This window comes from Adiantum capillus-veneris, chromosome 3 (assembly GCF_014529385.1).
Source record: "Adiantum capillus-veneris isolate H3 chromosome 3, ASM1452938v2, whole genome shotgun sequence".
Taxonomy (NCBI): Eukaryota; Viridiplantae; Streptophyta; class Polypodiopsida; order Polypodiales; family Pteridaceae; genus Adiantum; species Adiantum capillus-veneris.
The window spans coordinates 61229634-61244520 of NC_140933.1; the positions used below are offsets into that span (position 1 = coordinate 61229634).

The 14887-nt window shown below is 39.0% G+C and overlaps 1 protein-coding gene across 1 annotated transcript; it reads right to left on the reverse strand.

Moving 5' to 3' along the window:
- Nucleotides 1–11852: 11852 nt before the first annotated feature.
- Nucleotides 11853–14657, reverse strand: LOC147461006 (pentatricopeptide repeat-containing protein At3g53360, mitochondrial-like). The gene is made up of 2 exons (XM_086508666.1): nt 14236–14657; nt 11853–14142 (listed from the first exon to the last, which is right to left on the reverse strand). The coding sequence occupies exons 1-2, from the start codon at nt 14236–14238 to the stop codon at nt 12508–12510; spliced, it is 1638 nt and encodes a 545-aa protein (XP_086364792.1). The 5' UTR covers nt 14239–14657; the 3' UTR covers nt 11853–12507.
- Nucleotides 14658–14887: the final 230 nt, after the last annotated feature.

Consider the following 14887-nt stretch of genomic DNA (forward strand, 5'->3'; position numbering starts at 1 on the left):
GTGGAGACTATTGAGATGGTTGTCAATGTGATTCTTTCATATCGATTGTTTTGGGTTGGTTGAGGTTGCTTGGGTTGTGTTTGCTTTGGAATTCATTGATACTTGGGTGGGCTTGCTTTAGGTTTCTGTTGTTTTGTGGGTTGCCATTGCCAAGTATAACTGCGTCGAGGTTTTCAATATTTTGTTCGAGGATGTTTTCTCTTTGTTTTGGTTGGAACTTGTGGTTTTGTGTCCTTAGGTATCCATATCTATTGAGGGTTGATGGCTCGTGCTTGAGTTCTTCATGCATACTTGCCTTGTAGTTTGTCCGTTGAAATGTCATATAGGCATAGGCGTCATCACTAATTGTACAGATCTACAACAATGGGATGTACTTCCCACATGTGATCACTTTGTGAAAATGGAGAGACATAAGAGGTTTTGTGAAGTTTAAACTCTAAAGTATCCTCCTGCCAATCGGAAACTTCTTTGTATGTTCGCATCTAGGGAATACCTAGGATGATTTCTTTGTTGATATTTGTGTCAGACATCACATGAAATTGATGTGGACATTGATGTCCATCAATATTGATTGACATACTGGCTTGAGCTAAGATGGCCATCTTTCCTTGGTTTGTAGCTTTGAGTTCTATTTATTTTTTTGATAATGGTACATTTGTCATTTTCATGTATGTAGGGTACTTGATGGCATTGGCTCGATCGCTAGTGTCCAAAAGTTCTTGCTCTATCAATCCATCTAGAGTCTTTATTTTGATGCGTACATCCATACCTTCTAGCCAATTTTCCTATGGTTTGAATTGTTCGGATTTGAGGAGGTGCTAGTGTAGGTGACAAAAATTGGACATTGTCATATCGTTCCTTGCGCTTCCAAATTTGCAACTTAGCTCCTCTCCTAAGCATGTGCCTCAATCGCCTGGGATTGCTTCTTTCTTTTATTTGCTTCATGGATCTTATCCAGCATCTAGATGGTTTTGTTCAATCTACAACCATTATTCCAATTGGGCATCTCTTCTCCCTCTGATGTACTTGGCCAGCATGAGCTTGCTCTAGAATCAAAATGTATTCATTTTTTGTGGAACACATCCGCAATTGATTGTCCTTTCCTTGCTTATAGAGGTGATCCTTGATCAATACGTAGCTCTTCGCTTCAATCTGAATGGATTTTATTCTTGATTTTATCAATCCCTTTGATAAGATTCTTATTGTTAGGTAATCCACAATGTATGAGCTCAACTTAGGTGCTATCATGATTTTGAATAGTGTCGTATGTTCTATCGGTGCTTTGGTTGCACAAATGTTACATGAAATAATGTTATCATGAACACATTTTTGCATTCCATACCAATATATACTTATTCTCATCAATCTTTGATATGTTTTTCCTTCTCCATTGTGAATTCTTATGTTTTTCACATGAGCTTGGCTCAAGTACATGATTCTCTCATTTGGATCTATATATAGACTCAATATGTTGTCATTTCCCTACTTCTGTATTCTTTCAGCTATCAGCACAAGTGTTTTAGAGTCCTTAATGATTGATGGCTATCTTTCAATCTATCATGGTCCAATTGTGAGCAAGGGTATAACATGTCAACTCCACCTTAGCACCATCTCAATGTTGAAAAGGTAAGAATATAGCAAGTCATCATCAACCTCGCTGGATGCTTCTCCATGAGTCAATCAAGACAATTGGTTAGCTCTTTGATGTGTCATTCCTTTTTTCACCACCCACCACTATGAAATCAAATTCAAGCAATATAATGAGCCATCAAGCCATATGCCCTGTATTACAAGGTTTATTCACCAAGTACAATAGTGTCTGATGATCCACAAAAAATACAAATTTGTTCGCGAGAAGGTAGTGTCTGAACTTCTTCACCGCATAGACCATTCCTAGACCTTCTCTCTCCATAGTTGTGTAATTATTTTCTGCACTATTCAATTGTCAAATGTAGTAACATATGGGAAAATCCATGTTATTATCTCCATGCTATGCTAGAATGCATCCTATAGCATATGTTGATCATCAATGTGGACATGAAAAATCGTCATCCAATCAAGAGCTTTTAAGGTTGGAGTAGAAATCAATCTTTGCTTCAATGTCTAGAACGCTTTTTCACATTTGTCGATCCACTAAAATTTTGTGATAAGAGAGTAGAGAGGTTTGGAAGTAATTGCAAACATATAGATGAATCTTCTATAGTATCCACAATGGCCCTTGAAGACTTGTACCTCTCTAACTTTCATAGGTCTTAGTAGATCAACAATCACTTGAAGCTTCTTGAGATCCGTAGAAATTCTGTTCTTGAACACATTGTGTCCTAGAATCTTCTTTTGTCTAACCATGAAGACATATCTTTTTGAATTTAAGAATATGCGATATGTATAGCACTTTTCAAAGATATTGTTCAAGTGTACTATGTAATCGTTTCTTAGTGGAGAATGCATGCATAATTCATCCCCCAGGGCGGTCACTTTTTAGAATGTGTATGATATCACGTGAGTTAACTGAAGAGGATTATTAAAAGACCAAAATGTATAAAAATATATACATACAGAGGGGGGTGGGGGTTTTTTTAATAGGCTCACAGTGTAAGTATAGTATGTATATTGGGGTATTATTAATTACCTCTTGAACGCACGTGATATAGGGGTCTTTTGATAAGTGACTGCCCCGGGAATTCATCCATATAAATCTCTAAGAATTGTCCAAGATACTCCTTAAAAGCATGATTCATCAGTCTTTGGAATGTGGCAGGTACATTGGTTAAGCCAAATCGCATCACTCGATAAGTGAATATATCCCATTTCATATAGCTTTATGTAAAGCTGGTTGTTCTCTAAAAATCCATCAAGAAAGCTATAAGCTTCCTGTCTTGCACACTCTATCACATGATCGATAATTTGTGACAGGGGATAGTTTTCTTTGATGGTTGGTGCATTTACCTTTTTGAGATTCACACATACCAATAATAATTTTTATATCTTCGGCACTACCGCAATTGGTGAAACCCAATTTATCTGCTCGATCTCATAGATAAACTCTTCTTCCTTAATCTTGTCTATCTCCTCCTTGACCTTTTTGGCAAATGTTTTGCTATAGGTATAGGGATGTTGTCTACAAGGTTTCATATCACTCTTGAGAGGTATCGTATGTTGAAAATGTTAGTATCTACACCCTTAAGGTCTTTGTATATCCTTGCGAACACATCTCTACACTCTTTGAGCATAGCTATTAATAGTTGCTCTTCCTCCTCTTTGAGGTCAATGGCAATGTATGCCGGCTTTCATTCCTCTCCTGGTTCAACTAAGTCTATGGGCTTGGCTTTCTCATGTCTATTGTAAGATGTCCTCGGTTCTTTAAGTTCTTGCATCGGCTACTAAACTATGATCTTTTGATCTTGTATCGTGTATCTCTTGTAGTGAGAGGGTGCATCAATCTATGTGTGTTTGAGGCTTCTTCACTGTCCATCTTGATCGTCTAGAATTCTTTCAATGTTTGCTTTAATTTTTGATATTCCCGTTTGTGCTCAGTTTTTGTCATTCTAAATGACATTTCAGTTGTGTCTTCGATTTTTAGCTTGCTTTGCTTCTCAGGATTGGTCTTTGTGGAAGCCGGTTCTGTATATCTCCTTGCAATCTTATCTTTGCCGCAATTTGTGGCTCCTACGAGCATCAAATACTGCATTTTAATCTTCATAAAAGGCATAGGTTCTCCTTTTGTTTGCATTTGTTTTCTCACTCATTTTGTGCAACACCTTTCTTGTCTCCTAGATTTTTGATTAGAGAAATCATAAAAGATCAAACTCTTTTTCCTTGGGTTTTGTTTCATTTTTAGAGCTACTTGATAGCCTCTACGTCTATCTCTAAGAATATTGTCTTGTGAACCTTGGAACTCTTCCTCATTTTCATTTCTCAAATCTCTTATGGAAAGCTTATTAGCTATGTTTTTGCACTCAACAGTTTCTTGTGTGTATATGTCCTCGGTCTTTGACCCTCATTCCAAGATAACACTCACCATTTGGAAGGGTAATATGTTATAGCCCTCTTTGTCACAAAACTTCATTGGTGTTACTTCATTCATGTATAGGTCTAGAGAAGTTAGTATTTGATTCCAACCAAAAGGTTCGAACGAAATTGCTCTAGGATATAATCTTTGTCTCCACTAGTCTATCTCTGATAGAATCTTCTCTTGCCAAGCTCTCACACTTGGAAGCTCCAGACATCCAAAGATGCACTTTATTATATAGCCATGCATATATCTTGTGATCATTGGTTGTTGTTGAGTCAAATTACTCTACAAAATTTGAATAACATCTCTGTATCTATGGTCCTTCACCCTGATTTTCATTGTAATCTCTTTGCACCTTAAGTAGATATGATCATATCTCCAATATTTTACCACTTTAATTTGATGCATAAATGGTCTTCCTAAAATGACATCAAAGTTGTTACTCTAACCAAAATCACTATTGTAAAGGTATGTCTGTACTCTATCCCACAAGAGGTTACTATGATATGTTCCAATATTCTCATTGGTCTCTCAACTTAAACATCTTCAAGTTGCAATTTCATTCTTGTTTTGGGTGAGCTAGTCTTTCCCATTTCTTCCAAATCTCTTTTGTAGCAATGGCCACTCCAGGCCCCCTATCAAGTATAGAAATTGTTTTTACTCCCTTGATCTCCATAAGGTGGTGTTTCCTTCTTCCCCTTCACAGAAATCACCCACCTTGTTCATAGGTATTGGTTGTGCCTTGAGTTTATCTTGAGTCAACTTACCCGCATGTTCATCTAAAGGAATGTCTTGATGAGGAATTTTTAGCCCTATCTTCTCTAAGTTTTTGCCCACTTTATCCTATAGATGTGATCTAATATGTAACAGCTCAGAGAGAGTTATCGTCATTTTATAGAAGACGACATTAATTCATGCAGGCTTTTGGTGTCCATTATCTTTGGAATTGGCTTCCATTGAGAAGGCATTGCCTTGACCTCTAATTTTGTTTCATGCTCTTCTATGAAAGATGGAAAAGTCTTGAATGTTTCAAGTTTTCTCTCCCCTGATGCTTCTACTCCTGCATCACTAAAAGAGATGGTATGTCTTCTAGGTAAAACTCTTGATGCATGTTAATCTCCGTGATAGATGTAGACTTAAAAGTTTCACTACCATTCGTTCTATTCCATATTGTTTTCCACCTCCAAAATTGGCACTGTCCCTTGTGACTTGGAGTCATCTATGGTATTAGCCACTAGACCATTGTGTCCAATGGTGTTTTTGTCTTAGGTCTCATGTGATCATTCATTTCATTTCCTTTGTGTTGAATTTTCCCATCCCTTTGGTGGATTAGCACTTCTTGTCTAGGGATATTTTCTTTCTCTGTTTCCATTAGAGCTTGAGTTGTCTCTATGAGACTTTTGTACATTTTAGTCTCTATTTTTTAACCTTGGGATGTGAATATATCAACCATCTCTATTCATGTGTCTGGTTGGTTTTCGATCTAGCCACGAATTTTGTAATAGAGCCTTTGAAGGTTTATAACTTTATCCACCACCATGAGTGAACCTCCCAATGACATCGCTCCTTTTGTTTGATTTTTGTTTTCCTTTTCATGTTTCAACTGCTCCGTGGCTTGTTAAAACTCAATTTCTAAGGCATTTTTCTCTTTTAGCCTTTTTGCTTTGGCCTTCCAAGATTTTATTAAGTCCTTACCAATAAGCTCCCAAATTCCATTTGAACATGCAGCTTGTTTTCATCCTCAACATGTGTGTTTTTGGCAGTTTCTCAAGCTTGAGCTCTAGTCATCGCATTTATTGGAATTGTAGGCTCAATTTTTTATCCACTTAACATTCATCCTCACTTTTCTCTTGTTTTTAGGATTTTTGGGACAGCTTGGAAGAGCATGATCTATTCCACAGTTTGGAAGAGCATGATCTATTCCACATACATCACTTTTCTCTTGTTTTTAGGATTTTTGGGACAGTTTGGAAGAGCATGATCTATTCCACATACATCACAAAACCCAAAATCTTTTTACGCTCACATTTGTGTGGAAAAACCCTTGCCCAATGATCACCTTACATTCATAGCAAGGACCTCCTGGTTGGGATGCTTGAGGAGCCCTCATTGACTGTTCGGACCTAGGAGGATAACCTCGAGGTTTATAATCTTGGTTAACTATGAACATGAGTGTGTTCTAATCCATCGTGTAATGATTTTTCCATGGTTGAGCAACATATGATGGCTCTGCAGCTTTGTCTGTACTTACCCAAGAAAGGTAACCTTTGTCAACATATGAAATACTTTTAGATTCTCTCTTGTAGGTCTCAATCGGTTCTTTGTAGTATGAAGCTGGTGGAAACATTCTCTGATTTTCAAGTGTTTCTATTGGCTATGTATATCTCACAATTTCTTGGCCTTCTTGAGGTAAAGGAGGTTATTGGCCCAACATTGGTTGAGGCTTGTCTCCCCCTTGCATTCATCACTACTAGTCTAGGTTGAGTATTACACCATGGGGTGGGATGATCCCCTCCATGCATTTCACATCTTCTCGGTTGTTGTTGTACATTTGGGTTTGGTCCATTTCCTTCATTCATCCTTTTGATCACTTCTACGACCATTTAGTTAACATTTGGCGCGGTAGGAGTTCGAACATTTTGCTTCATTGTGGATTCACTCGTTGTAGAAGAGGTACTGCTAGTCATGTTATCTGCATCTTCCATCACCTCTCTGTAAGCCTTACAATTATCAACTACATACAAGGCTTCTCTAGTGATTGCTCAAATGTTGTACATGCTTTGAGGTGCAGGTCCTTCTTGAGTGTCTCTTTCTTCAATCCCTCTATGAAGAGGATTGATAGCATCTCATCTTGCAGTAACTCTCACACAGGACATCTCTCTATGTATTGTTTGCAACAAAATGAAGCTTCCTTCAGTTTCTCGTTCTCCTTCTGCTTGAAAGCATAGATTTGGGACACCGTATTGTGCTTGATTTTCTTTTAGAAAATTCCTCTAGAAATTCGCACAGAAGTTGCTTTATCTTTGAAAAATCTTTATTGTTCAAAGGTTGGAACCATGTTAATGTTGTTCCTTTCACGGTCAGCCTAAATCCTTCATAATAGGAGTGGAAATCTACCACCTATTCAACTCTCAAAACTTATTTGAAGAGTGAAACATGAGCATATGGATCTCCTGATCCATTGTACTTCTTGGCAACACACTTAGCTACCTAGGATGGTTGCATCAGTCATGTTTCTTCAACCATTCTCACAACTCTAGGTTCTCTTGCTAGGACCTCTCTAGCCTCATAATCCCCACTAAGAACTCTAGTTGGTGAAACATGAGCAAATGGATCTCTTGATCCATTGTACTTCTTGGCAACACACTTAGCTTCCTGGGATGGTCACATCAGTCATGTTTCTTCAACCATTCTCACAACTCTAGGTTCTCTTGCTAGGACCTCTCTAGCCTCATAACCCCCACTAAGAACTCTAGTTGGAATCGTTATGTGGCCACTTCCTTAAGAAGCGGCACATCTCTTGCTTCTGTCAAGGTTTTCAAAAATCTCGTCATATAGATCGTACTAGGAGCTTTATTGTCCCTATATGTATTCATTGGAACCCTTGAACCCAAGGATCCCATCAGTCTCAGCATTGAGAAGTGTTTTTGGTTCATTGAGTCAGTTATTCTAGATCTCTCAGGACTCAATTTTCCCATCTCGAATCTAGTCTCCTATATAATAGGTCTTAACGTGCTTGGAGTGGCATAATACTGATGGAGTGGGCCTCCAAAGTATGTATATCTTTCAAGTTATTTTGGGTCTACTGCTGAATATCTATGTCCGTACTTATCAAGTATGATTATATGACTGTCTCTGCCCTCGGTGTATGTGAAGACATATGTTTGTGCTCTGAGAGCTCTCCAATGTAGGGTCCCATGTCCTTATAATCCTTATAATAGTTCATTTTCTCACCGTTATCGTATTTGTATAGTCCTACATAAGATCGTTTCATTTACTTGCCTCGGTTTTGTATTTGGAATGTCCAACTTAGGCAACTTATCCTCAGGCTCTACGTCAACTTTGTCTTTTGTGCATGTCATTCCCCGTTTGTCCACAATATAGGGATTTTTCACAACAAGATACATTATTTTTTCATCATCAAAGTATCGATCACCACTATAGTCTACATGCCTTAGGTCCTTGAACTCACTAGGCCTCTCCTCTAATTTCGTGCAATAGCGATTTATACTATCTTTGTAAATCTTTTCATTTTAATCATTTTTAACTGATAATTCAAGTGAAATAGTTTCATTTTGGATGTTGGTTGGGATGGTATTGCTCTCGTGTTTGGAAAATTGTGAAAAATCACTCAAAACAAGCGCATTAGACCAAATTTTGGGAAACTTCAACTTTTTGAGATCTAAACCCAAAAAGATTTTGGGAATAGCTTCCAAATAGCAAAGACTACAAGCTGACAAAGTTTCATGTCAAAAGTAGGTAGAACATGGATCGTGATGCATGTACCTCATCTGACATTTTGGTTGAAAATCGAACAATGAGTAGTTCAGAGTCATAAAAACTTATTTTCCAAAGTCAACATTGCAAAAAGAGTTGAAGAAAGAGGCCAAAAGGGCCTAAAATTGAGGATAGCCATAAGTTTCTAAAACAACACTTTTGTTTGACCAAAACTAATCCAAACTCAAAAAGATTTTGGAGATAGGGTACAAACATCATAATCTTGTAGTTGATCAAGTTAAGCCTAGAAGTGATGGAACATGGATCGCGATCCATGTCCCCCTTCTAAGGTTTTTGGCAGAGACTTGTCGAGTATGTGGTAGAGACTATTGGAACCAAACTTTGCCAAAGCAAAGTTGCAAAAAGAATCCAAAAGGTAGTCCAAAAGGGACAAAAACACTTCAAGGTGAAAAATCACAAAGTCGAACTTAGGATTTGACTTTCAATTGACCTAAACTAGTCCAAATTACACAAGAAGCATATAGTTGGTGTCATGGTACCAAAGGCAAGCTATGGGTAACGTTTCATCCCATTCTGCCACTAAGGTGGATCGCGATCCATGTCCCCCTATCACAGATTGAGACTGAAATCATACCATAACTAGATATAGTCATAAGAAGCCTAGTGGTCTTTTCAAAACTAAATTTGGACATCATTTGAGGATTTTTCAAGTTAAAATAGGATTTGTTTCAAAAGAAAAAAAAATTATCGATGTGGGGAATTTTTGACTAATTGAGTGGCGATAAGCTCATAGCTATTAATGTTTGTTGTGCAGGTTGCAAGGCCAGGGCACTGCAGCTTGAAGTGATTCTGAGTTAAAGGTTTGGAACTAGGTAAAGAGGTAACATGTTAGAGTTCTACAAGAGTGATCTTACACCTACATGGTTGAGGGATTCAAATAGAGTGATTATTGAATATGATTTTGATCTCAATTTGACCCCAAACTTCCATTTTAGTTGATTGAAGTCAGTCTTTGTCAATTGGTCTCAGTTTTGCTTCAAAAGGTCTCTGGAGGACATGGATCTCGATCCATGTTTCACTCAGAATCTGCTCTGAAACTTATCGGTTATCTCCTATTGAGTTTTATGAGGACCTTGGGCACCAACTTTGAGTTTGGATCCGCTTTTAGGTCTCTACCATCAGATTTTCAAAATTTCACAGTTATGATCTTCTCGCCCAAAATATGATTTTCTTGATATACCTATTGTTCAATGTGGGCTTAAAAAAAAAAAAAAACCCAACCTGCTCATTGTCAATAATCCTCTCTAGTTAACTCACGTGATATCATACATGTTCTAAAAAGTGATTGCCCCAAGGTTGTACTTTACTAAAGCCATCGCCCCAAACCCAAACAAACTACAAATCCTAGTAAATGATCATGGATACATGAGCGTCCTTTGTTTTCTAGGTTGATGTCTTTGCCTTCTTGTTCCCTTTATTATTGGCTTTGACTTCTCGAGAAATCAAGCGACTTCTTGGCAACCATGGCTTCTGCATATTTAACCATATGTGCTCTCTTGCTCTATCTAGATGCCTTCTTATTCATTGTCTAAGTACTAGAAAACAAGTAAGGCCTCCTTGGTCTTAGGAAGCTTAGGCTCTCATGATATATCATGGTGTTTATATGAACTTGTTTTTTTTTTTGGCTAGGGATCACAAAAATTAGTGCCTCTTTTTATAGTATGCCTAATTGATTTTGGAGGCTCCATTCTGACACTCGTCTAGCTATGAGCGTCTATGCCACCACTTCCCTCAGCCTAGGAGCAAAGCTTTGGATTGATCCTTGCACTCACACATGCACACTCATATATATAAATAAATATGTGTGTGATATATATATACATATGTGAGATATATATATATATATATATATATATATATATATATATATATATATATATATATATATATATATATATATACATATGTGTGATACACACACACACACACATATTAATGCCAAAAATCATGGACCGTGACTATTTCATACCATCAAACATATAGTACCAAATCTTTAAACTCTTTAAAATTTCTTGTAGATAGATATTCTAAATAGCACTGAATATAAACAGAATACAAAAAGCATGTACAAATATGTTCAACCCCTAAAGGAGATTAAAAAAAACATGGCATCCATACTTAAACAAAAAGAGGAGTGTGTAATCCAACTAGTTAAGTTACATGGATAACACATCTATATTATCAAGATTAAGAACTATATCAACAAACTTGTGAGAGTAAGACTACAAATTGTGTCGGTATGTCTTTTTTACTAGTTTAATGCAACCATTAATCGTTTTAATGTCTTATGATCATTTAGAATATTAACAAAGTATGGCATTGTTGAAATGCTGATGTGATAGTTATCGTGTTTTTTGAGAGGTCGTGACCTGTGTTGTTTGCCTCTATTTTCATGCCTCTTTGTGGAGGTGTTGATCTTGTATTGCAACTTGTAGACACTAAGTTGTGGCTTTGGTAGCCACAATTTTTTGGGCCTTCATAATATCCTTGTGTCTGCAAAGACTTACTTGTAATGAGCCATCCTGTTGAGTTATTTTCCTATTTTGACTCGCCATTAGTCCATAGAGGCTCGTCACATCACTTATTTATTGTTATCAAGCTAACCCACTAACCAACACAAGCAGGTCACCTATTCAAATCCGTCAAACCCCTTCGATAATTATGAAGTCAAGGCACCAAACAGACCTTATAACAAATATAGACACACAATGAGTAAAAGATGTATAAAACAATGCCTTTTGCGTCTTGTGCATTGTCTCTCTATTTAGGAGACGCCAAGTGCACCGCAAGCACTTGTGCGTAGATGCACTTGTTAGTCCACTTTACCCAATAATTTTGAGATGTGCATTTGAGATGTAATCTTCCATGTACATTTGAGGTGCTAAGTTTGTAATTTCAAGATAATTTCGATGATGTCCTAGTCCCAAAGTGGTTAGGCTATGGTCACACGAGGCTTAGTTATCAATTATTTGAATAACTAAACCCCATTCTTGGTCACACGCAACCCATTAAATAAATAACCATGCCTACCCTTTGTAACTATGTCGATTTTGGCGTAGTTGTGAAGTGCAAGGCATAGTTGGGAGGTTGAATAAATAACTAAGCCTTGGGTGACCATGCAAGAGGCTTAGTTATTCATTTAATGCTTTGTCTAGGCATAGTTGGCATGGTTATTTATAACTGATAACTAGCCTCACGTGACGATAGGCTTACACTATACTTCCACTTTTATATTGGGATGCACTTGGGGTTACAATGTGAACTTGTGGGTTCTTTGAATGTGCATTCAATTCTCTGGATGTGCTCAAGTTACACCTTAGGAGCAATTTCAAGGGACCAAGTTGTTCATCCTGAATAAGGCAAACCTCTAGGATTTGATGAGGAAGCATAACATTTGTTGCAAAATTCCCCGTCGGGACATGATCCTTCGCTACGGGTATTTGTTGAAGTTCATCATGTGAATTTGGAGCAGAAAAGAATAGCATTGTAGAATTGATGGAGGTCCATCCATGGTTGATCAAGGCACGTGAATTCCCTCGACTTGCCACGTGAAATTCTGTTTCCTCAAAATGGGACTAAATGCTCTAGTTTGCAACAAGGAAATCCGCTTTATCATGCTTGGCATGGCATTGCTAATCTTCACTTCAAATGGGTCTGTAGATTTGGTTGACAAAGTACCCTCCATATATGTTGAGACTAGATTTTTTTTAGCATTTTTATCAAGCAAAGCAGTGCATTGTACACTAGCTCCACTTCTGCATTCAAGCACAATTCCATCTGGTGGTTTCTAACCTTACTACTGGCTCAGTGTGTGAGCTTTTTGCTTTCCCCTCGTGTTTGTTTCATCCATATTTGGGCAGCACTTGAGTGATGGCCTTTGTGAATTGGAAATTCGACCATTTAGAAGTGGATCCCCTCTACATTGATTTGAGAATCTCATCATGAATGTCAATGTTTTGCATTAATGTCACATGCCTTCAAGATGTAAGCATAGCCTTCAAGATGAAAGTATAGGTGACTGAATTTGGCGAGACACGCTCGCTTTGCATCCGCTGAAAACAGCTCAGAGCTTCCTCTCCCTGCCCTTGTTCGGCATATCCTGCAATCAGTGCATTCCAAGAGTCTACATCCCGGACAGGAAGCTCCTCAAGCACTTTTTGTGCTTTCTGAAGTGCACCACACTTAGCAAACATGTCAACCAATGCATTGCCAAGCACGACATCTTTCTTCAACAGCCCCTGACTAACAATATCAGCATGAATTTTTCTGCCCATATCAGCATCTTGCGTAGAGCCACATGCCTTCAAAATGCACGCATAGGTGATTGCATCTGGAGAGAGGCCCTCGCTTTGCATCCGCTGAAAACAGCCTAGAGCTTTCTGGCCCTGCTCCTGTTGTGCATATCCCGCAATCAATGCACTCCAAGAGACGACATTCCGGATAGGAAGCTCCTCAAGCACTTTTTGTGCTGTCTGAAGTGCATCACATTTGGCATACATATCGACCAAGGCATTGCCAAGCACAACATTTTTTTGCAACAGCCCCTGACTAACAATGTCAGCGTGAATTTTTATGCCCATATCAGCATCTTGCATAGAACCACATGCCTTCAAGATGCATGCGTAGGTGATTGCATCTGGAGAGAGGCCCTCACTTTGCATCCGCTGAAAACAGCCTAGAGCTTTCTGACCCTGTTCCTGTTGCGCGTATCCTGCAATCAATGCGCTCCAAGAGACAGCGTCCCAGACACGAAGCTCCTCAAGCACTTTTTGTGCTTTCTGAAGTAAACCACATTTGGCATACATGTCAACCAAGGCAGTGCCAAGCACCACATTGTTTTGCAACATCCCCTGACTAACAATATCATGGTGAATTTGTATGCCCATATCAGCATCTTGTGTAGAGGCACATGCCTTCAAGATGCACGCGTAGGTGATTGCATCTGGAGAGAGGCCCTCGCTTCGCATCCGCTGAAAACAGCTTAGAGCTTCCTGGCCCTGCTCCTGTTGCACATATCCTGCAATCAATGCACTCCAAGAGACAATGTCCCGCACACGAAGCTCCTCAAGCACTCTTTGTGCTTTCTGAGGTAAACCACATTTGGCATACATGTCGACCAAGGCAGTGCCAAGCACAACATCTTTTTGCAACATCCCCTGACTAACAATATCAGCGTGAATTTTTATACCCATATCGTCATCTTGCGTAGAGCCACATGCCTTCAAGATGCAAGCATAGGTGATTGCATCTGGAGTGAGGCCCTCACTTTGCATCTGTTGAAAACAGCCCTGAGCTTCCTGGCCCTGCCCCTGTTGGGTATATCCTGCAATCAATGTGTTCCAAGAGACGGCATCCCGTGCAGGAAGCTCTTCAAAGACTTGTTGTGCCCTAACAGGTTCACCACACTTGATATACATACTGACCAGCATGTTCCCTAAGTATGTGTCCGTTTCAAGAAATCCACTATCGCGAATATCAGCATGTATCCTACTGCCTTGGTACAAATCTTTCTTGTTAGCACAGTCTTTAAGTGAGCTCACAAAAGAAAGACGCATTCTCTTCCTCTCCATGTTTGTTTGTGTAGCCTTTATTGCTGCTATCTTGGCAGTGTTCTGTGAACACAAAACCAGCCGTGATGAGAAAACGAATCTGTATGTGTTTGGATTTACTAAACAAAGTGTACAAAAACAGCTGTTCTTACACACCATTCCGTAAAGGCGACCCGCATCGCACGTCTCTACTGCTATGAGGGTGGCCTCCAAGCTGCGACGCTACACGCCTCATATGTATTGTTTTGGCAACTCCAGGTGCGAAGCGTGGGCTGTTAGCCCCTTTTCACTGCAGAGCTCGATGGTGTCCAGAAGAGCTTCCACTTGTTTCTTGCATGTTCTCCACCTTCTTCTCTGTGGTGGCGTTTGCGCTGCATTGTGTCCAAGATATGATGAATTTGGTCGTCGCGGTTTTATCGTCGACGGCAATCTTCTTAGATCCTTTGAGGGAGCACCAATTCTGTTAAGAGTCTGTATCGCGTGAAAATATTGTGGATATGCAGGCAACGATACATCCTCTGGAAGGCTCTTCAAAAGTGTCAACTGCTCCTAGTGGGCTGCTTTCAACCCTTCTAGGGACATCATCTCTAATGTGTGTGTGTGTGTGTGTGTGTGTGGTCCTAGAACAGAGGAGAACTTTTCAATGAAATCATATGAGAGAGAGAGAGAGAGAGAGAAGAAAAGAGAACTTTTAACATCGGAGGACCAACACCAAGAGACTTCAAAGATCTATCTGACAAGTCTTGAACTCAAGCCTCTTACAAAAGAGAGAACAAGGATAATTAGTTTTTCTTTTTGCTATGACACG